At 40.0% G+C, this 22,643-nt stretch overlaps 1 protein-coding gene across 1 annotated transcript in view; it reads left to right on the top strand.

Moving 5' to 3' along the window:
• Positions 1 to 6,104: 6,104 nt before the first annotated feature.
• The window catches only part of doc2b (double C2-like domains, beta), a 126,803-nt gene continuing 110,264 nt past the window's right edge, over positions 6,105 to 22,643 (top strand). The window contains exon 1 of the mRNA XM_062433450.1: positions 6,105 to 6,429. Within this exon, the coding sequence (XP_062289434.1) occupies positions 6,105 to 6,429 (325 nt within the window). The remainder of the gene's footprint in view (positions 6,430 to 22,643) is intronic.

The raw sequence follows: 22,643 nt of genomic DNA, 5'->3' as shown, positions 1-22,643 counted from the left end.
ATGTGAGGAAACACTGGAGAAATGTGTCCTGGTTGATGCTGAGATGCTTGGTTATATCCCAAGCATCTCATTTTATAAAACCCACAACCTGCTTTTTAGATTCCATTCCCACATCCTCTTTTAAAACAGGTTATAGCTTCTTTTGATTAAGATTTACTTAACATCGTAAACTATTCTCTACAGATAGGTTTTCGGGCCAATCATAGCACTGACACAGTCTTAGTCAAGGTTGTAAATTACTTCAGTTCAAATATGGATGATAAAACTTTCTGTGTTTGTACTGCTTGACTTTAATACAGTACATCATTTAATTCTTTTAGTTAGAATTCACAGTCTGATTAGCCTCTCTGGTGCTGTTTTTAATTTATTCAAGTCTTATTTTATTTTATAATCATGGGTGACTGCTCTTCTAATAGCTATAACATGACTTGTGGTGTTCCTCAGGGTTCAATATTAGGTATCACACTTTTTAAGCTCTCCTTGCTGCCACTTGGAAATGTCATCAGGAGACATGGCATAAATCTCCATAGCTATTCTGACGACACACAGCTTTACTTTACTGTGTGTCCTGATATCTCTGGGCCAATATTTGATGGCCATAGTGTTGTGTGTGTGTGTGTGTATCTGTTTGTGCTTTCTTCTCCTGTGTCGCTCCAGGTTTTGCTTTCTCCTTTTCTGCTCCTGTTGTGGGTGGTGGATCACACCTGCGCTCAGGCCTGGAGCTTGAAAACATGTGAGGAGCTGCAGATGGGTACAGTGGGCCATTTAGGCAGCCTTTGTGTCGTGTGTACTACTACTTGAGCTCACTTTGAGTTATTGCTACATAATTATTTTTGTTATATTGTAAATAAATTATTCATTTTGTGAATGCATCCGTTTCCTGCAGGCTCATTTTTATAGGTGATACTTCCTTCAAGTCCTGGGTATTTTTCGGGCACGTAACACAATAGATGCCCTTTTTAACTGTCTTTTCGATATCAAGTTAAGGATGGCAGATCATTTTCTACACCTCATTCAGGACAAAACTGAAACCTTTATTGGTACTGAAGCTCAGAGAGACAAACTAAATGCAAAACTGTTAGCACTGGCATTAAACCTTTGTCAAAAGGGAAAAACAAAGGAGTTATCTTTGATTCAGACCTTAGTTTTGAACTTCACATTAACAAAAAATGCATTTTATCATCTTAAGAATATTGCCAGAGTGCAACCATTTCTCTCTCAAGCCAACAGAGACACTATCGATGCCTTTATTACCTGCAGGATTGATGACTGCAATGCTCTACTTTCTGATCTCCCTAAAAAGAAATACTTAAAAACTCAGCTGCACATGTGTTGACTAGGACTAGAGAGAGAGCACCCATTACACCAATTCTCTACACTGGTAACGTGTTTGCTTCAGAATTGATTTAAAGACCCTTTTATTGGTTTATAAAGCTGTTAATGGTCTTGGTCCTATCTATTTATTAGATATGTTTTTAGCCTATGAACCCTCAGGTTTTATGGCCTTTTAATTATCCCTAAAGTCTTCCAGTCTCTGAAACAGCCTTCCAGAAGAGCTGAGGTCTGATATATTTAACCCAAAACCTACCTTTTAGCCTGACTTTTAATTGAATTTTATTTATTTATCTGTCTTTTACCTTACCTTTTATTTCTGGCCTTAGTGATTTCAATACAGCTCATTTCTTTTAGTATTTTATCATTTTATTTTGTTCTCTTATTAGTTACTTTTTATCTATTTGTATTCCTGCCTCCAGTGTTTCCCCATTGCAAATTGATGAGATTTATGATGGCATTTCATCAGTTTTTATAGAATGCTTTTATTATAAAGTGCTTTATTAAATACAAAGTCATTTCTCACTTTGTGTGTGGGTGTGGGGGGGTGTTACTGTTTTTTTGTGTGAAGCACTTTGTCTGAAAAGTGCTATACAAATAAAGTCTGAATGACTGATTGGTGAATGAATGACATATGAACTTGAGATTTAAGAGGCAACTTTTGATTCAGACTTCCTCTCTTTCACATACAGGAGCCTAATCGGTAATGAACACACTCTTTATCAGCTGCTTGTGCTGTTTCCAGCTTTTGATGCTGATTATTAAACCACCATCATCTCCACCTTTAGCGGCATCAGTTGATGAGTTTCAGTGGTTGTTTATCAAGCTTACATTCCTCTCCCATGCTAAGTGTTATTCCAGTGATCTGCAAACTCAAGTAGACTTTTTTAAGCTTGAGCCTCTGAGGGCCGAGGGAACAACTGAACAACAATGTACAGTAGACTCAAAGAGAACCAGCATCTTTTATAATAAAACATTTTTTCTTCAAACCACTCTTACTTGACCTGAAAGAAGTGCTATATAAATACTAGTTATTTTCACCATTGTTCATCATTGAATATAAGTGGTCAGTCGTGTGTGCGTAAAGTGCCAAGAAGAAGTGAAGGAGGGCAACGCAAGACAGAAGATGACTCAAGTGCAACAGACTGAGTGGTTCAAAGTGGGGGGCGGTGTCAGACAGTTTTTATAACTTTCTGAAACACGCAATTCACCAGTCACACCTGCATTACGCCGCAATTGAACTGCTGTGTATCTCTCAAGCTCCCTATTTTTATCCTCCACACAACAACGTCCACATTTCATGTATACAACAGTGCAACCACCATGAATGCCTCCGAGGAGAGATTGTGCCTAAAATTGAATTCTTGCGGAGAAAATTTGAGGCATTGAGATGGCAGTGTAAACACTTTCACCTTGAAGCTTCAGTCTGACCGAAATCCACCTGGTGAAAATTTACTTGCATGGTGTTGGCCAAGAGGAAGAGGGAGAGGAAATAGCTTGTGCAGTGTTGTAAACAAGCTTTGAATTATACAGCACTTTACTGTCATTAGCCTCTGTCACTGTCCTTGCACTCACTTCAGTCAACCAGCATCTCGTCTTCTCTGCTTTTTGTATTGTTTCGACGTGCACTTACAAAACAAGAATATAAACTAAGAATATTTTCTGAATGAGAGGTCAATCCCAATTCTTTCTCAAATTGGCTGAGCATTAGAGAAAGTCATTATTTTGTTCAACCTGATTGAACTTTGAGTAAATCAAAAAAAGCGAAAGAGGTGGGCCAACTCATGAGTGGAAGCAAATGGGAATGGGAATAGGAAGACTTTAAGACAGGGTTGGATGATATGTTGTATAAACTAGTTAATTTGAAGCACCCTTAAAAGTTATTGAAGTATCAGGGAGAGGAAGTGATAGTATGGCAATTTGTGGGGAAAAAAGAAATTGGATTTAAATGCATACACTGGAGTTAATGCTGGGTGTCTCAGTTATCCCCTGTGTTGGCAATTATTGACTGCATTGTGATTATTTGGAGTCAATGTCTGATCAATAAAGCTTTGTTGCAAAATTAAAACTGCTAACTAAGTCTGCCAAAGAAGAATCTAAATGTGATTTTAGGTGCTTTTTGTCTCCATTCTGCTGCTCCAAATTGTGACACTTCTGATGCTATTTGTGAGGCAGCTGATGCTTGGGGATTTTTAGCCTTTGTGTTTTCACAGAAAGGGTTACCCGTTGCCCCACTTGTGTTTACTGTTGACTTGTCTCACTGCTTATTTGAGATAATTGCCTCTGAGTGGCTGGGGACTGAGAGAGGACTACTTTAAATACCCCAGAGTCGCACACTGCTATCTCTCAATGCATTATTCACCAACAGTCAGGGTTTTTCCATAAAGCCCCCATTGTGTTTGTCGTTCCAACACACAAAACACACACTGTCTTTAATATTCAAACTCACACAAAAAATAAACATTCCTCATGAGTACATTTTGGGGAAAGTGGACAAAGGATCTACCTTTTGTTTGAGGGTAAGAATACCCTATAAAATTACCTAATGGGAAAATGAAAAAAATGTGAAAAAAATCTCAAACCTTAGACAATTGTCTAAAGTTTTATTTCATATTTCACTGCGTTATTTAAATATTTAAATTTATATATATTTATCTACTTGCCTACTTGTCCATCAAAATAAACTGATCATCTAGAATGGATGTTTTCCTGTTTATAAGGATTCATTTTTCACTTCTGATAAAGTGAAGAAGGAAATTCTGCATGAATTCTACAGAGTCTTGTAGTGGAGGAGTACATAATTGAGCACACCTGTTCAGAGTGTTTTCCCATCCAAGGCAGTGATGTTAAGCTCATTAAAACACATGAAGAATGTATTTTATGTTTGTTTACAGCAAGAAGAAATTGGTAGGTAACATACATGGTGGAGAGAATACAGATGAAAAGATCATCTGCTAAAACTCAAATGTGATCTTCATCTTAGGCTAAATGATCTTATGAAACTAATCACATACACTCAGATGCAGCCCATACATTTTCAATTTCAGAAAGCTGTAATGTGTTACTAGCAGCTAACACAAGAGGGCGCTGTATCATCTGTTCACGTAGACATGCTTGTTCTGTTTGTGAATGAATGATGACAGAGCTGCCGGTGCTCAAGAGAGATTTTGAGTCTCATTGTTATGTAATGTGAATTACATGAGAAGTGTTGAGAACTTGTCAGCATTTTTATGGGAAGAATCAGATTTTTATACATTGTGAATATGAACAAATTACACTTCAGAGTTTGAATTTTAAAGCAAGTGCATCAGTCTCAAGTAGCAGCAGGGGACAACTGTTGATATCTCTGAAAGACTGAAGGATTTTAGTATCCAGAAATCCTTTAAAATGAGGTCAGTGAACTAATTGTTTTCTTTTCTGTGTGAGTAAATCTGTACTGGGTAGTTAGTGGCTGTAGCTGCACAGATGTATAACATGGAGACAGGTGTAATTTTACATAAACGTGTCACCTGGTGCAGCTTTTTATTAAGACGTCAGTATGTTGCAATTAATTAAAACAGTCGCAGGGTCAAGCAGATTTGTGCGCAATGGTGAAGTGAGGTAATATTTGTATTAAACAAGTGTGAAAGTGTGCAGCATTACGCATACATTCCACTGCCACCCACAAAACTGCAACAGATGGTAAGCCATTAAGAAATGTGCAATAACATCAGCGTGCATAATTGGTGGAAATAGGTCTGAATGTTTAAACAGACACGTGTTCATGAATGAAAGAATGAATGGTATGTGTGTTAATCGGTGCACAAAAGATAAATCAGGGTGTGATGGCAGAAAAGAGGTAGAAGGCAGGGGCGTTTTTATCCACTTTGGGGGCCAAGGGGAGATTTTGGTTTGAGTGCCCCCCTTTAGATTTTTACCACAACAAAAAACTAATGTAAATAATTGCAGGTGATCACCCTCGCAACTCAAAAATGTTTAGAAAACAAACAAAAAACTCCCAAAAAACTAAACTGAAACTCATAATCTGGATGTTTGCGGTTGAAAAATAGTGAGGTGAAAGTAATTGATACATGAAGGTGAGTCAAAAATACAAAGCATCAGTTCATGGCTCATTATTCAGGTTATCATAGCACCAGAGGTACACACACACACACAAACACACCCACCCACACACTCACACACCCACGGACCCACACACACATTCACACGCGTATGAGTCTGGAATGGCTCTGGATCTTCCTTCCCACTGACAGATGGATGGGGTTAATATCATTAAGTACCTCGGCTGACGGTTCCTGTTTACCGCTTGGTTGCTAGGCAGTGACATCAGCTGATCCCTCCCTCCTTCCTCTCTAATCCCTTCCCTCTCCTGCACACTCCCTCACACGCCACTCTCTCTGCTCTCTCTCTCAGATAGGCAGCGCAGACGTGGGCAGAGTGTGGGGGTATAGGAAGAGGAGAGAGCGGGAGGGTAGGTTGTAGTGTGTGTGAGACTGTCAGACAGCATGGTCTGGGTCTGAGGACAGCACTGGAAGACGCAGCAGCAACCCCCAGATCTCCATGTAGACCAGTGTGGTGACATCCACAGATCACCTGGACCTGTCCACCCATCAGCACCCACCCAGGACAACACCCACTTCTTCTTCAAAAAAAAAACCCAGAAGGAAGAGGAGGCGGAGGAAGACGAGGGGGTGGGTCTGTTTATGTTCTTTTTTCTTTTCTTTTCTTAGTTTTTTTGGTTTTGGGAGTAGGCTCCGGGCTGGACCGCATGCATGACACAACGCAAAGGCGAGAAACCCACCATCAGCATCCAGGAGCACATGGCCATTGACGTGTGCCCTGGCCCCATCCAGCCAATAAAGCAGATCTCTGACTACTTCCCCCGTTACCCGCGGGGCCTCCCCCCTGCTGCGCCCCACCAAGCGGGCCACGCCGGGTCCCTGCGCTCTGCCCTCTCCACATCCACCTCTGTCGCCGAAAGTGACCGCCCCAATGAGGATAACCCAGACCGGGCTTGTGCCGGAGCCTCCGCCTCCTTGCAGGCCACCAAGAGGGATGAGGAACCTGATGTTGAAGGATACGACTCAGATGACTCCAGTGAGTGATGATTTCCACTCTTCTCCTCTTCATCTTATTGTTTACCATGGTGTTTTCCAACATGTCTACATGTGTGTGTCTATCCCTTTTAGTTCTCCCTCTCCCTTTCTCTTATTACTGCATCTCCATTTTTGCCACCGGTTGCCAGGCATCCCTACAGCCGAGTGGCTTTGTGGCTTTATCTGTCACCTTTTCTTCTCTCGGCTCCCCCATCCATCTCTTTCTATCTCCAATTGCATGCATGTTGTGTGTCCCCGTGTGTGTGTGTCTCTGTGCTGCAGCTAACTCTTTGCCTCTCAGTCGACAGACAGCCAACTGTTGCTGCTGCAAAGAATACAGCCCCCCCCCCCCCCCCCCCCCCCCCCCCTCTGCTCTCCTCCAACTGAAAGGATAATATGTGTGATTTTATGGGAGCAAATGATTGCATGTGTCTGTCTCTGGATGTATGTGAGCATTTTTCAGATTTCTATTGTCTACAGGGTGCGCGTCTATATTGTCGATCAGTCTCACCGGGCTGAATGATTCATGGCTTCTTAGTGAAGCTTCAAATTAGTCGCAGTTTTGCGCTCAGCGGAGTCTGACTGCATCTGTAAGCTCATCCACATACAGAAGTGTCTGGAGGCAAGACGAGCAAGTTCCAGTTGTGTGTGCCTATTGTGTGTCTGTCTGTCTCTTTGTGTGTTTGTTTCCAGACCATAAAGATGTGTGCGTGTGTGTGTGTGTGTGTGTGTGTGTGTGTGTGTGTGTGTGTGTATGTGTTTGTGTGTGTGTGTGTGTGTGTGTGTGTCCGTATCTGTTTCCATCAGAGAGGGGAGGCTCCTTTGAGAAAGCCTTTGCTTGAATGTCATTCCTTTAATCTAACACTTTGAGTGGAAGATTAAAAATTATAATTAATAACATGCAACGCAGGTATTGGAACAATAACAAATCACCACAGATGGAACAAGATTTACACGTTTCACGAAAAACCTTTTCACTCCCAGCAAACATCTTGACAGATAGATAATACAACAGTCTGCATCAGTGCTGAGAACTCAATCATTGTAAAACCTAAAGATCTCTCTGATAAATCACAGGCAATGTGAAGGGACTCAAGAAGAAGAGTTGTTCGCCCAATCTGAATAACATGTTGCTCTCATGGTGCACAAAAACAGAGCTTCTCAGTGTGTTCGTATCGCACTCTGACAGCCCTTCCCAGAGGTTTGTGGTGCGTAAGTGTTCCCAGCACAAGAGACTTGTGATTGCAGGTTAATGTGTGACAACAGTGCAGCTTCCCCAAGAGTTAATCCATGCAGAGCAGCATGCAAAGGGGGGGTGAGGGGTGGTGTTTTAGGTCATCTCTAATCCAGAACTGGACAGGATGGGTGGGGGGATGGTAGAGAGCGATGAGGCAGGTCGGGCCTGGCAGATGTTGCTTTATGACCTCCACCAGGCAACTGGGATTTTATTCAGTAAGGGATAAGAGATGGAGAGCTGCATTCTTGTAATCTGTGAAATCAGTCCTCGATTAATATGAAGTGTGCTTTCTGCTTTTGTTTCTCTTTTATTGAAGTATGCAGGTATTAATACTATGTACTGTAACATGATACTTCTGGTCTCTGTAAGATTAATAGCTTTCTGTAGTTTTTGGCACAGGTTATCAGTGCTGTCCGTGTCGGGATGAAAGCCAGATTTGATGCACTTTCATTTGCAATTTCATTGTGTGTTTGGTTTTGCTCGATGGAAAACTCCAGCCCTTGAAGCAAGATAAAGTACAAGTACTGTAGTAGTACAACATCACCGTACACATTTTACATGATCATAAGTGTTCAAACTGTAATCTGTTTTCTGCTAATTACTGAAATGCACATCTAGGCTTAGATCGTTTGGGGATTTAAGTGAATGGTTTCATACAAAGTTCAGTAAACAGAAGAAACCTAAATACAATCAATATTTGGAATGATCATGCTTTGCATTTAAAACAGGTACTTGGCAGGGCGGTTGTTCCAAGTATCTTGAAAAACTTGCTTCTGTTGATTTAGGCATCTCAGTTGCTTCTGTCTCTGCTAGTAATCTCAGACTGACTTGATAATGTCGAGATCAGGGCTCAGCCATACCATCTGTTGCAGGACTCCTTGTTTTCATGTTTGCTGAAGATAATCTAAGACTCTGGCTGTATGTTTGGGATTGTTGTCATGAAGAAAATGGCCATTTTTGTGATATCCCCAAACCGACAATCTGACAATCATGGCTGCTTTGATTCAACCGATTGGCCAGGTATGCGGAGCTGTGAAAGTATGTAACGGTCCAAACGCTCTCAAGTGATAGAAAACAGATGTCTCAGAAGCACGTCTGATTCTGGTTTTTATTAACAGGATCAAATTAAATGCTTCCTGAAAATGTGATCATCAACAGGTTGATGCTTGAAATATAAATAAGTTAAACATTCTCCAACTAAAATTGGCTCAGAAATATAAATGAATGTAGACAGCTTTATAAAGCTTCTCCTCCTCCTTCCTTGCAGCATGTGAAGGCAGCAGCACTGGTATGTTTATAAATCTGCAGCCTCTGATTAGAGAAGTGGTGCGCCAGAGTGCAGTGATGTTACGCACAGCCGTTCACCTTGTTCGTCTTGATTAAATCACCTGAAAATGACACCAGGCTGCTACAGTATAACCACACACACCTCTACACACATTAGACTAGTCGGTTATAACTTGATATGTTGCCCTATTATGATAGAGACATCGGGTTCCCGGGGCTCATCATAGCCATGCACATCATTGCTACAGGGGACCAGGGGACACGAACCCCCCAGTGCAAAAAATTTGAACATCCATTGATACTTGTTCAAGCTCATTAAACTGCACTGTCAGTTGGCGTACCACATAACAAACAAAAAAAGAAGAAGAGGTATGTGTATGTGTATAGGTATGCACACACCTACCAGGAAAAAAAGAGACAGAGACAAAACAGGCAGACAGAAAGCAGATAAGATGTGGGTTCAAGGTAAGCACCGACTCAAGGCTTTGTATAACTCAAACAGCACTCGCACAACAATATTGTTGGCAGCATGTTGCATGTTGTGTTGATACAGAGCCCCCTGAGGTCACATGGTAGAGAAAAAAACTTGATGTGTAAATCTGTGAGAACAGATTTGTAAACTATACGCATGGAAGTGAATGGACCTGCCTTACATGAATTGCAGTGACTACACCCGCCCAGTAAGTTCAGTTTTATCTGGATTTGACGGAAGACTTAAAGACAGTGAAATCAGTTGAATTGATTTACACTTGTGCTTTTGGAGTTTCACAGATTTTTTTGTGTGTAATTTAGCATTTATTGTGCTTTTCACCTAAAAAACAACATTGAGATGAGCAGTCAAGCAGTAATCTGCCGTTATAAGGCTTCATAGTCTACATAGGTTCGATGTGGCTATGCATCCATCCATCCATCCATCCATCCATCCATCCATCCATCCATCCATCCATCCATCCATCCATTGTTTTCTGGTTTTGGTTTAATTTCTATTCGAATTGCTAATTCAAAGATGAAAATGGTAAAAGCATGTGAATTTCTTTTTTTTTTATTCACACTAAAAATGGAAAAACAAAATAATGCATAGTATTTTTATTTGTCCTGTTATCAAACAATTTGAACACAGCCTCAGATGAACCGTACACGAACCATGTCAGATTTCGTGGCATCTAGCGGAACAGACCTGGCAGACATGGACCATGATATTCTTTAATTAATTACTGTATATTCCCATGAAAAATAAGAATTGTTGTGTTTTTGTTACTTTAGAATGAGACCTTTATAACATGTTTATACAGTAGCCCACAATGGACAAACCAAGCACTGGCTATAGAGAGAGCCTTTCGTGTTTTTTGCAGCCACTGCACATTCTCCTACATGCTTGGAAGGGGAGGGGGAGGGCAGGTGAAGTTTGGTTTTATTGGTTGGTTTATAAACTCTGGTTTTGAAGCCTCGGGTTTGTATTTTGACCATCGTTTATGTCTTTAAAACATCTGGATAGAATATGTCTTGGACTTTTGGTTGCATTTACACTTGACTTCCCCTCATAACACATAGCTCTCCACTCTGCCTGACAAAGCACAGCTTAAATGTGGCATTTAAAAATGCAACTGGTGTTTGGGATGTTGTGACATGCATACAATCACTGTATGTTTACCAAATTGGTTATGGTGCACAGTTATGTCTTTACTTATCAGTGTCAGGTAAAGATCAGTCACCCTGCAGGTTTATGCAAACGTCAAAAACCACAGCTCCTCTCCATCGTCCCTGTTAATAAGGCAATTAGACACAAACATCTGCCTGAGCATCGTCTTAATGAATTTACAATCACCTGAAGAGGCATCAGTGGTGCAAGATAATTACAGTGTCACCCTCACCCTCCTCCCCCAACGACAAAAAACTAAACAAAAAACTGAGACCACACAAGGAAGCTGCACCAAAATAACCATGGTAGCAATTCATTGGAAATAAAAATACTGGATGTGTTATTAAAAGTAGTCATCTGCATGCTTATCACACACCTCACTTGCAATGTTGATGTGTCTAATGAATGCAGGCACTGAATTAAATAAATAAGATATTAAAAAAATAGTCGCTGCTTGGGTCTGATGCAACGTCCCAAATAATCCCAAGCTGTTGCTGCTGCCATGGGAGTTGGAAAGGAGGAATATTAGACGTACAAACAAACTACTACTTCAGCCTGCTTTAAGAATAACATCAGGCTGTAGGCTCAATAAAGACCTACAATATAGAGGAAAACATGGACTTTAACTCTACAGGTGACATTATTTGTATTCACAGCTCAGGTTTTCTGTTGTGTATTTTTCTTATTCCTCTGGTAACACGACCAAACACAGAAAACATGACCTCATACTGGGACACTCCCAGCACAGCTGCAATGCAGTTTCATATTTGAGATAGCAAAATTTTGCACCAAAGCTTAGTCATTAACTGTGAAATTCATTGTTCAAATAGTGTCAATGGACCATGATTTGTGTCTTTGTGTGTGTTTTTTTAAGAAGACCTTTATAACAAAACAAAAGAACATTAATACATGTAAATGTCAGTGCTTGAAATCAAAATGATCAACAAATGAATCATGGATTATGCAACAAACATCACAGATTGATTTTGTGCAGCACTGTGAAAGAATTACTCCTTTAAAATTGTACAGCAGCTCCCATAATGTGCAGTGTTGAAAGACTTGCTGAAGGACACCCGAAACCGAGGCCACTTCAAAAAACCTCAATATAGAGCTGGGAACACGTCACATTAGTATTGCACATAACCGCTTCTATTGGATAGTAACAAGTTTATCAGAATATGAATAAGGAAATGGAACTCATAACCAGTTTCTCTTGTTTTATCAGCTTAGCTTGTGTATGTTTCTAAGTTTATTTCATTCTGGAAGGTTATTTAAGTTTAAACACACCTGTTGATCTGATTATTCTTGGCCTCATACATATGAGTCACACACACAGGTAAAGTAATTTTCTGCCTCCTGATGGTGCAGCAGCTAGTGCCGCTATGATCTGAATAAAAAGCTGCCTCAGTTTGAATTTGTTTGATATTCTCTCAGAAACTGTTTAGGGGATGTAACTTTCACCCTGTTGCTGCATGAAATGCAAGAGAAAGGAACTCTCTCCTTCCTGTTGTTTGTGATTTAAAAGAGCCAGCACTGCCCCAAATTGGCTCTTCATGGTCCTGCGGGACTTGATCCAGTCTCTGTACACTTCCTCAGGGGGCGGGGGAGGGTGGAGCAGCGAGGCACTGTTCTCCCTTATGAACCAAATCACACAGGGGCGTCTCAATTCTTGCTAAGAACCTGCTGGCTAATCTGCATAACAGCAGCATTTTTCTGATTCACTGTGACTCAACCTTGATTTTAATTGAAACGGAAAAGTGCATCACCCACCAAGTGTCCCAGCTCCCCTGCGAAGGGGGGTAATCAAAATCAATTGGACATCCGGATCTCTGCCACATCAATTAATGGATGTTTGTGGGTGTAGATGGTCACGTCCCTGCCGGGGCCAGGAGAAATAGCCGCTGTGACCCAGATGACAGAGAAGGCTCTTGTGTTTTTGAGAGATAAGCCTCTGAGCCATATGTGTTGACAGGACTAGTGCAGGGTGGTTGGGGGGGGGGGTGAGTTGGTAATGTATGCACACTGGTCTCCCCTGAGATGTCTCGCTCTGGCAGTACTGCTGTCTCCACAGCACAAGACTTGAGCTACAATGTTTGCTTGTTGCTGTCAACCGGTGCGGACAGATTCAGTCAGGGTAGGAAGTGTGTGTCTCAAACGAAGCAAAATGTTCTGTGAGAAGAAGTAAATAAAAATAAACTATATTTTGTTTTTACTGAAGATAATAGGGGGTCATTTGGTAAATGTGACATCATTTCTTCATAAATAGGTCTTTCCTGACATATTTTGGGATGTTGACTGACAGGAGATGGACAAAATAATGTGACACAAATATAAACACTATAAAACACAGGTGGCTCAAGTTTGGCTTAATGCCAATCAGCAGCCTTTGTCAGTAAAATAAGACACCTGGCAATCAGTGCTTTGATATATGAGTTCTACAAGTAAGACAGTAACAAAACTGTAAATAATATAGTCTGTCAACTTTTATGTTTATGTGTCAAAGCAGAGACAAACTGCATCAACAACGAGGAACAGGGATTTTATATATGACAGACTTGTTGAGGATCGACCGGCTTGCAGCACAATATGTGTTCATGTAATGTCTCATGTATCAAGCACAAGCTGTAAAGATAAATGCTCAGTTTTCCACACTAATCTCCAATATTCAATGTCGGCAGTTTCCTCAGTGTTGAAAATTCCTAAATTAAAGCACATTATATTGAAATGAAATTTAAAAAAGACAAATTAGCTTAAGCAACTCCTAATGAGAAGCTGCAAGTTTATATAATAAAACCAATCAATCAAAAGGTATTACATCTTTAGAAATACGAGACATTTTTCAGACCTATTTGATGTGTGCTATATATTTAATGAAAATATTATTAGCTGTGTTTGTTTTGCACTTTCAGATGAATAAATGATAGATGAACAAAGATGGAGAAAGCAATAACCACAGAGTAAGACAAGAAGAAGTGAGTGTTCAAATTATCTGCACAATCCTGTGGTCAGCTGATTTTGGGCCACAGGAAGTTGGGATGATGAAGGTGCATGAGGAAGGCTAAATATATATTGTTGTTATGGACAATATTGGCTTTTGAGAGAAAAAATCAAACTACAACATATCTGTCACTTTTTGATAGAAACGCTTGATTTTTGGGGCGGCTGTGGCTCAGGAGGTAGAGCGGTCGTCCACCAATTGGAAGATTGGCGGTTCGATTCCCGGCTCCTCCAGTCCACATGTCGATGTGTCCTTGGGCAAGACACTTAACCCCTAGTTGCTCCCGTTGCTGTGCCAACGCTGTATGGATGTGTATGAATGATTAGCTTCCCCTGATGTGCAGGTTGGCACCCTGCGTGGTAGCTCCTGCCATCAGTGTATGAATGTGTGTGAATGGGGTGAATGAAATGTATTGTAAAGCGCTTTGAGTGGTCGAAAAGACTAGAAAGGCGCTATATAAGTACAGGCCATTTGCCATTTAAACAAGTATTCCTTACACTTCCTATTAAAGAATTCAGACCTTGATATGTACCCAGTGGAACAATTTATAGTTGAACGATAATGATCTCAAACACACATATTTTTAAAGCATGTTTATGCTGATACGCATTGCAAAAGTAGTCCAATGAGGAAAAGGAGTTTTTTTGGGGAGGGTCAGTCATTTGGTTGAAATCACAGTACTGTCTATTCAAAGCATGTTCCTGCAGCTGCATCTTCTTTAAAATGAAATAGATGTTGAACTTTAGTTAAGAGACCTTTTCAGATGAAAACATTGAAAGATAGAACGTGTTTAAGAGTAACTACATCTAGGCTAATAATCCTGCATACGCTATGTCATTACCTGTGCAGAACAGCATTTAACATTGTACCATAGTCAAATACATTTCAGCTGGGTGCGAACACAAATTCAACAGACTACATCTGACCACAACCTATCTGCAATGATGAACAAGATCACTCCTGCAATAGACTTAAACCCTTAAAACCACAAATTTCAAATGCTACAACTAAAAGTTCAGCAATGTCTAGGGGGTTGTGCGAGGTAGCGCCTCGTAGTTAATTAAACTTATTTTTTTTTTAAAAATGTCTTAAAAAAGCCGGGAGTTAGAATAATGAGATTAACACAGGAGTAATGTTTTTTCTAAGCCTACAGAATTTTTTCAGTGGCCCACTGAGAGCAACTACCCACAAAAACTTGATAATGCCAGGAAATGAAATGAAAGCAAAGTTGTCAGGTGCAAGAGAAGCATAATGTAATGTTTCCCCACGCACCTTCCCAAATTACAGTCAGAATATGAGGATTACTCACACAATCATTGTCTTTTGAGAGTAATATCAGTGCGAGACTTGCAGCATCAAATCAGAGGCTTTAGATGTAAGAGCACAGAAATATCCATGTGTCAACATCGGATCAATGGCTCTGGTACTCCATGCTAACTCTTTAGCATAAAGCAGAGTGATAAAAGGCATTTTCAAAAGGGTACACCAATGCTGTTTTAGGTGGAGAAACAATTCTCCAAAGTAGCTGCTACTTACAGTAATAGTTTGTGCAAATGCTTTTGGTATCTGGCCAGTAAGATAATCTCCTCAAAACACTCTGCATATTCCTTTAAGAGCAGAAGACAAGGAAGTGTGTCAAGCTGTCTTTTTGCCTCTCCCTGACCAAAAGCCATTTCCAGACCTTTGCAAAACAGAGGGCTGCATCAATCCATTTGAAAACATCCCCCGAGCCTCATAATGCTCAGTTCAATGTAAGGAGTGACTTCAGCGCTGCCATGCTCAGCACAGTAGAATCCTATTAAGAGTCTATCTGCAAGCTGTCATGCAATAGTAATGACTCACTGTAGTGTCCCATGTTTTCCTGTGACTAACCCAGCGCTAACAAAGCAGGCCAGATTGTCAGACTGTTCACATTATGGGTTATTATTACTGGTGCTGTCTCTCAACGGAAGCCATCGAGTGTTTTAAGTTAGTAGCAGTTCTGCCTCATCAGATACAAACTCTGCCTCCGCCCTCCCTTCATCCTACTAAGCACATTATGTAATGATAATGCCAGCTATTACACAGATCCATTTGGTGTCTGGGGCTGTCATCAGCGGGGAGAAATTTTGTTTGGCTTTAGTTTGTCACACTTTGCATGCACGCATTGAGCAAGTGCATTTAAATGTAGCTTGTGACACATGGACACAGAGCTCTTAAAAGCTCCTTTAAAAAAAAAATGCAAAACCTGTTTTATCAGCTTAAACCACAAAGTGGATCCAAGAGCAGTGCTTCATCCTGAAAAGCTACAGACTCACTCCATTTGCCTAAATTAAATCCTGGTGTCTGATCACTTCTCTGCCCACGTAAAGTGATTAATCAGAACTTAACAAACTTAACCACAACTGCATTTAGCAGGCACAGAGAGAGCCGAGTTCACCAATATTAGATTTTTAGCTTCTTTGTCTCTTTGGTATCCTTTGGTGTGAAGCATGAGTGTGCTGTCTGCAGTTCAATGAGGCCACATTAAAGTAGATCTGGGGATGCAAGTTCAAAGCTTTCAGATTGTTACCTCTGGCTATCATTTGTATTTCAGTGCAAAGCTGCACAGTGTTCTTGATGTTTATATTTACTGCACAATACGCACTTCTGATAAGAGTCATTTATGGCTCCATCAAGATACATAGATTTTTTAGTACAGTTCAATTTTTGCTTCTGGATTTCAACTTTCTAAAAACACAAGCACATCTTTGTTGTGTTTCAGCTCTGCCCTAGGTGTTTGACTTGATGCTCTATGCAGTTCCTTTGTCTGACTTGCTGCCCAGCTCATCTGCTCAAGCATTGACTTGATTGGTGGCGATCAGCTCCGCCAGATCGCAATACAGACGTGCCCAGCAGTATCAAGCTGTTCGGTATGCTGCCAGTTGCTAGAGCTACCAAATCCAGATTTATTCAAAGGTCAGGAATGCTGGCTGGAGGAGGTTTGGAGAAGGAAGAGGCAACCTCCGCGGCTGAATGTGATAGGCTGACACATATGACGGTTGCTGATTTCTAAAAAATAAAGCCACTGTACGCTTCCTGTTCAGCACCAAATGCAATCGAGCGAGCTAGTTATTTTTTTTTTATTGGAGGATACTAAAACTGAGCAAAAAGAGGAGTTAATATTGGGTGGACAGAAACTCCAAATTAATGCTAATGCTGCTATGAGTCGGCTTGATATGTAAATAGATAACTGTTTGCTAACATTTTAGCCATAATGCCTGTTTAAGGTGTGTCTGTCAACTTGTTTTGTAGATCTAGTACGACGCCTGTACAATATTGGCCAATTTCAATCATTGCAGCTTTAATAACTCTTACAGTGTTTTGAATGAAACTCAAAGTATTATCTTTGGTGTTATCACTTAGTTGTCATTAGAAGACCTTGTTGCGATGGTTCCCTCAAGTCTTCATGTACTCATACTGGTTGCTACTTGACTTAAACTCAAATTATGATGAGTGTGTTTACTGTTATTACACTATTTAGAGTCATATCCTGGTTACATGATTGTAACAATATCCAGGTTTCTGATCATCTGTGTCCAATTGTGTCTAGATTTCTTACTAAATCAGTAACAACACAGAATATTCAGGAACTAGGATGAGGTGTTTATAGTCAATATGTCTGAATAACTTTGAGTGTCTTCTTGATGTAATTTTGTCACATGCGTCACATCTGATGACCTATCATTTTATGCAAATTCCTAGCGTAATACATACAGCACAATAGATGGCAAACACCTCTCTTTACAAATCTGTTTTAGACGATGTATGGCCTATAATTCAGACACAATTTCCCCCCAAAGGAACATAATAGAAAAAGCTGTTTGTTCAAATGAGTTAGTGCTGCCGAGATTTTAGGATTATCCTGGGATTTCTGCTCATTGGATAGAAGTGATAAAGACATTTTCAAACCACCACATGTAGCTGAAAGATTTTAAAAATGTCTTTTATAATCAATTTGTGGCCTGATCTTATGATTGTTTTTAATATTTTTTCATCACTTGATATGTATTATGATATCTAATTTGTGTGTGCTTTCTCGTAGCACATTGATGTGTACATGTGATTTTGTCAATGATCTAGTGTGTGAGCTCAGCTAAGATCACAGGAGCTTTTGTAAGTCAGAGCCCAACTCTTGTTTTTCTTACTTGGTCAAAAGAGGCTTCCTTTCTCTCCTCTGAGTTCCTCTTGCTACTCCCCAAGATGATGCTGAACTCATGTTCTTTCAAAGTTTCTGCATCCCACCTCAGCTCGATCAATACCAGGTCTTTGCCCTTTTTCTTTTGACTCTTGGAAGCCACATCTTAGTATTTCAGTCTTTCAGTCCTGGCTCCCGCAGGAGGGTAAACTCAATGAGTAGTACAATACAGCTCTGCTGTAGACAGTCCACAGACCACAATGTCTAGCCTAAGAGTGGAGTGTTTTTCTGGAAATGTTTGCTGAGCTCACCTGGACTAATACCAGCCAGGCAGGAGGACTTCCTTGTGTAGGTGTATTGTGTACTCCCTTTATTATCTACCAAAGTCGAATTGATTTCTTAGCTGTGGCGATCATCTCTCTTGCTTTATGGCTCCAAGGCTTATAAATTATGTACATATTATTTAATAACACTGTATTTAAGTCACATTGAAATCACATTTTCATAGTAATTTAATTTATTTTGAAGTGGTAGAGCTGGTGGGCCAAGTCAAAGAAGAAAGGCCATGGGGTCACTGATATCAGAAGGGCTTTTCCCTTTGGGAGCCTAAATGTGCTCAAAAAATGTCAAAGAAATCCACTCATTAGAAACAATGACCGACCTTAAAATTAAGTTGCTAATGTTTGAAGTTTCAGGTTTAGCATTGTGTAACTGGCAGAGTAAATTTTCAGCAGTTTTTATTTTATTGGAATTTTGGTGTTTCCGTATTAAATGCAGATTTATAGTTTATAACCGATGGCCACTGCATTGCTCTGTAGTATTTATCACACTTCAATATGTAATAAAAAAAACTAGATAACGCAGGTGAAAATTGGTGTAGTCCATGTGTTGCTTTTTAGATTATGAAATGGGAGGCTGAGAGGAAAACTCATACCATGAAATGAAAAGGGTTCATTCTCCTGTGTGTGTGCATATTTTGGCCTAATAGTGTAGCTAGAGGAAAGGCGATCAGGAGGTCACTAAAAAGATTATGAAACATCCTCCAGAAAGGATTAATTACACAACAAATTCTGTGACAATTAGTTGACAAGACACATTGGACTGGACTAAAGTTCTGACAGCATGTCTGACACTTATTTCCAGCTGCTAGCAAGTAAACGTTTTCCAAGAAGTAAAAGTAATGAGTTTGATTTTGACTGAGAAAATAAGTATTTTTTTAAAAAGCATTTTGAGTAATTAAATATATCATGACATAAGAGATTCGGTTAAATTAGGCAAGTAAAATCCCAGCTGTTCTGAAGTCAACATGGCAATATCCCTGCCTCATTTGAGAGATGAGGTGAAGCTAAGGCTGCAGAATTACAAATGCACTTCTCACAGTATCTGGGGACATTTAATTGTGATGTTGAACCTTAAAAGCATATTTAGTATGCACACTGTGTCGCCAATGAAATTCATCAAATATCATCACAGAGAGGCTTACATAAAGATCCATGACTCGTATGCTGCTGGCAACCCAACAGAAGTAGCAGTGACTGAGTCATCTTGTGAGGCAGCAACAGGTCTTAAAAAACTCAGGATGCCGAAAAAAACCAAAAACATTTCCCTTTTTTATATGAAAGTCCACTTTTATCAATAGATGCCGGTGGTGTTATTTTACTTAAACTCCATCTTGGGTGAGGAGGGACATGAGAGGGACTTATACCTCTCTCTCATATCACTGGAAAAAGGTTGGTGGACCACATCAGGCCTTTCTTCATATTTAAAGAACTCAAAATATATCTTTTCTTTTGAATTAAAAGTACATTTAGATAGCATAAAAAGCAGCTTTTAGCCTACTTAGTGCAGTCCAAAAAGAGCATCTTCAACATGCATGCAGGGGAATCCCTTGAGACGCAATGCACACTGTCTTTTGGTCGCCAGTGATAAACTGTGATGAGTAACCAAAAAAAGAGAGCTGCTTTTGTATTCTTACTTGTAAAAGTCCATTAAAATACCACTAAGTGGGTTCTTCCCAGTTTGCTGAGATTAAATATTTGATTATGGGACTCAGCTGTTCTGTCTGCTGATTCATATTCACACAAACGCTCATCTTGATTTATATTCTGTCTTGAACTTTCTCAGCGTGAGGATGGATAGACGTTCCCGACTAGCGGGTCTGTGCTGCCACTTACTGTTCCCTTTGATTCACACAGATACTTTGAGGTGTCTGCAGCTGTGTTGCCTTCATTTATGCACCATAAGGTTTCACATGATAATGAGGCATAGTATCCTAAGCCCTTGTACTATTCTCCAGCGCAATAGGGGGAGCAGTAAGCTTGAGTGTGTGCACCATAAAAAACCCCACTAAATCTAAAGCTGTAAATCCTCAGCCCTGAGTGTAAACAATCTTTGTAGTAGATGCGCTGTGACAGTGAATAAACATTTGATGGATCATTGTGTCTGGTCTGGGGGTGCGCCATGAAAACATCACACTCGCTCTGTTCATCTGCATTTAAGTTGTCAATAATAACACTATTACAGTAACAACCTACTGTATGTGGCTGATAAAGGCCCAAAGTCATATTATTATAAGTCAGCATTCATTTGGATAGTTTCAATCATTTCCAGCCACTTCGAGGCCAACACAAGGCCTGCCACCATCAGATAAAACCAGGTGTTGTTGCAGAGTGCTGCATGGATGGTCAAAATATGGCTATTGTTCTCCATCCGAGTGAGTTGGTATTTCAGTGTCAAAACAAAATGCGCCACTTTTCAACAGGAATGCAGTGAAAGAACAAAGAGGGTTACATGAGGCAGATGAGGTTCTCAGAGGACCATGCACCCTGACCTCCAACATCTGTGCAGCATGACAATATCTCACTCCCACAGTCGGAAAATATGTTGCCAGTGCATGTAATTCAGGCAGCAATTAATTTCCTCCAAAACCTATTTGTCAAAGCAAAGTAGTAAAATACATGAATACATACAATATAATACGTATCTTTAAGCTTGCACTAACAGATTTCTTGGCAGCAGAAACAAGTTGTAAACTCAATACTGTCATCATGATCTTTCTAAGCTGATATGTTGACCTTGTTAGCAAGCAGTTGCTTATTTCCACATCCAGCAGTTACGGAACAACATTATCATTAATTTAGACTTGTTTTTATGTCTGCTTGGTGCATGTAAGTCCAATAAGCTCTGTTTTTGCTCTCTATCAACTCTTGAGGGAAATATCTGGCTCTTCAGTTGCCAAATGCTCCACTATGGTCACCAGCTAGTCTACAGTTAACTGTGTCTGTTTGCTGTTTGGTGCTAAGCAGGTACTGTACAGTGGATTTTCTCTGAAAGCAGATACTGTAGCCAAAAATTACTCTATGAGAGAGCTGAAAGTGAACATAAACAGTAAAGATGCAGCTGGACAGCTAAACAATGAGCTGAAACTTGCTAAAAAGCTTTGTAAAGCTGAGGGGAGCTGTACAGTCGCTGATGGTCTCTGTAGGTTCATCACTATAAGCAACACCTCTTACTGTCATTTGGTACACTATTATTATAAAGAAATATATAAATTATAGTCACTTTAAATTATCCAGGACACTTTTCTGTTGTTAATTTACCCTAAAAAGAATTAACAACATACCGAGTGAGAAAAAAAGCCTGCAGCTCTTCACTTGTCTCCACTCGATTAGCATTTGTTCTCATCCTACCAGGTAAAAAAACTCTAACTCACTAAAAAAGAGCAGCGGAACAAAAAATCCCACACAGTGCTCAAACAATAATTCAGAAGGCAGCATCATCACACTATTTCCAAGAAGTGATGCTCCGATTTTTCAAATGTTCAACTCCCTGCAGGTTTGTGTCTTTCTGTGTGTGCTCTGACTCATGAAGTCTCTACAAGACTCTCAGTTTCTTTTTGTATTGTTTGTCAGTCTTAAACCTACAGTACACTACAGCACAACAAAACTAAACAAGCACAAAGACTTTCATCCTGTCTTCAGCGAATAGTTTTTACCTCATAGCAAATTATTGATTGTGAGCGCTTAGAAAACCCTCAGCTTTTGGTGGTGACTAGTTTTTTCCAGGAAGAGTGGGTTGACTGCTTTTAGACTTGTGTGTTAGCTGAATGTGAAAAAACAAAATAAAAATCTAACTTTCAGCCAAATACATATCACTTCTCACAGTAGTTTTTAAAATATCAGAGTCCTGGTTGCCTACCAGAGGACCAGAGGAGTATTTACAGAATAGAGAGCCAACATGGAAATATGAAGGCTGCCTCACATTCTGTAGGCAGGAAAACTGACAGAAAGATAAAAATACATACAGTATATGTATACAAAATGTGTCAAACAGAAACAGAAGGCATTTGGCCATAGCTTTTCTTCATGCATGGTTACTATACCAGTGTTGTTTCACATATCCTCTTATGTAAACCCCTTCATTCAACAGAGGATAGGATTATAAAATTGTGTAATACTGTATGTCATGTGTGTTCTGAATTGAAACAGGCCAAGGATTTCTTTTCAGTCCTTTAAAGCTGTGCCATTAGTGAATGAAAACCGCTCATACAGTACAAACCAGGTGACTGCAAAACAGCCTCATCAGCAAAAATCAATACATTTGTAAAGCATGATGCCTATTTTCCACTTCCTGCAATGTCATTAAAATAAACAAAACCCACAAGACATTAGATACAGACCTCCAAGCTTTCAGCAAACATCCAATTGTATAACTGAGTAGTGAAATGAAGAAATTTCATCTCCTAATGTACCCAACCATCTCTATCAAAGTCAGACCCTCATTATGGTGTTCTCCTTTAAGTGTGGAGAAGATGAAGATCATTTGTTGCCATTGGTGATAACATGCAGTGGACTGGGAAGGGTTGGGAAACAACATATATAACTTGTGCGTGCAGCTCA

This window comes from Scomber scombrus, chromosome 14 (assembly GCF_963691925.1).
Source record: "Scomber scombrus chromosome 14, fScoSco1.1, whole genome shotgun sequence".
NCBI lineage: Eukaryota > Metazoa > Chordata > Actinopteri > Scombriformes > Scombridae > Scomber > Scomber scombrus.
This window is presented reverse-complemented; position numbering and strand designations above follow the sequence as displayed.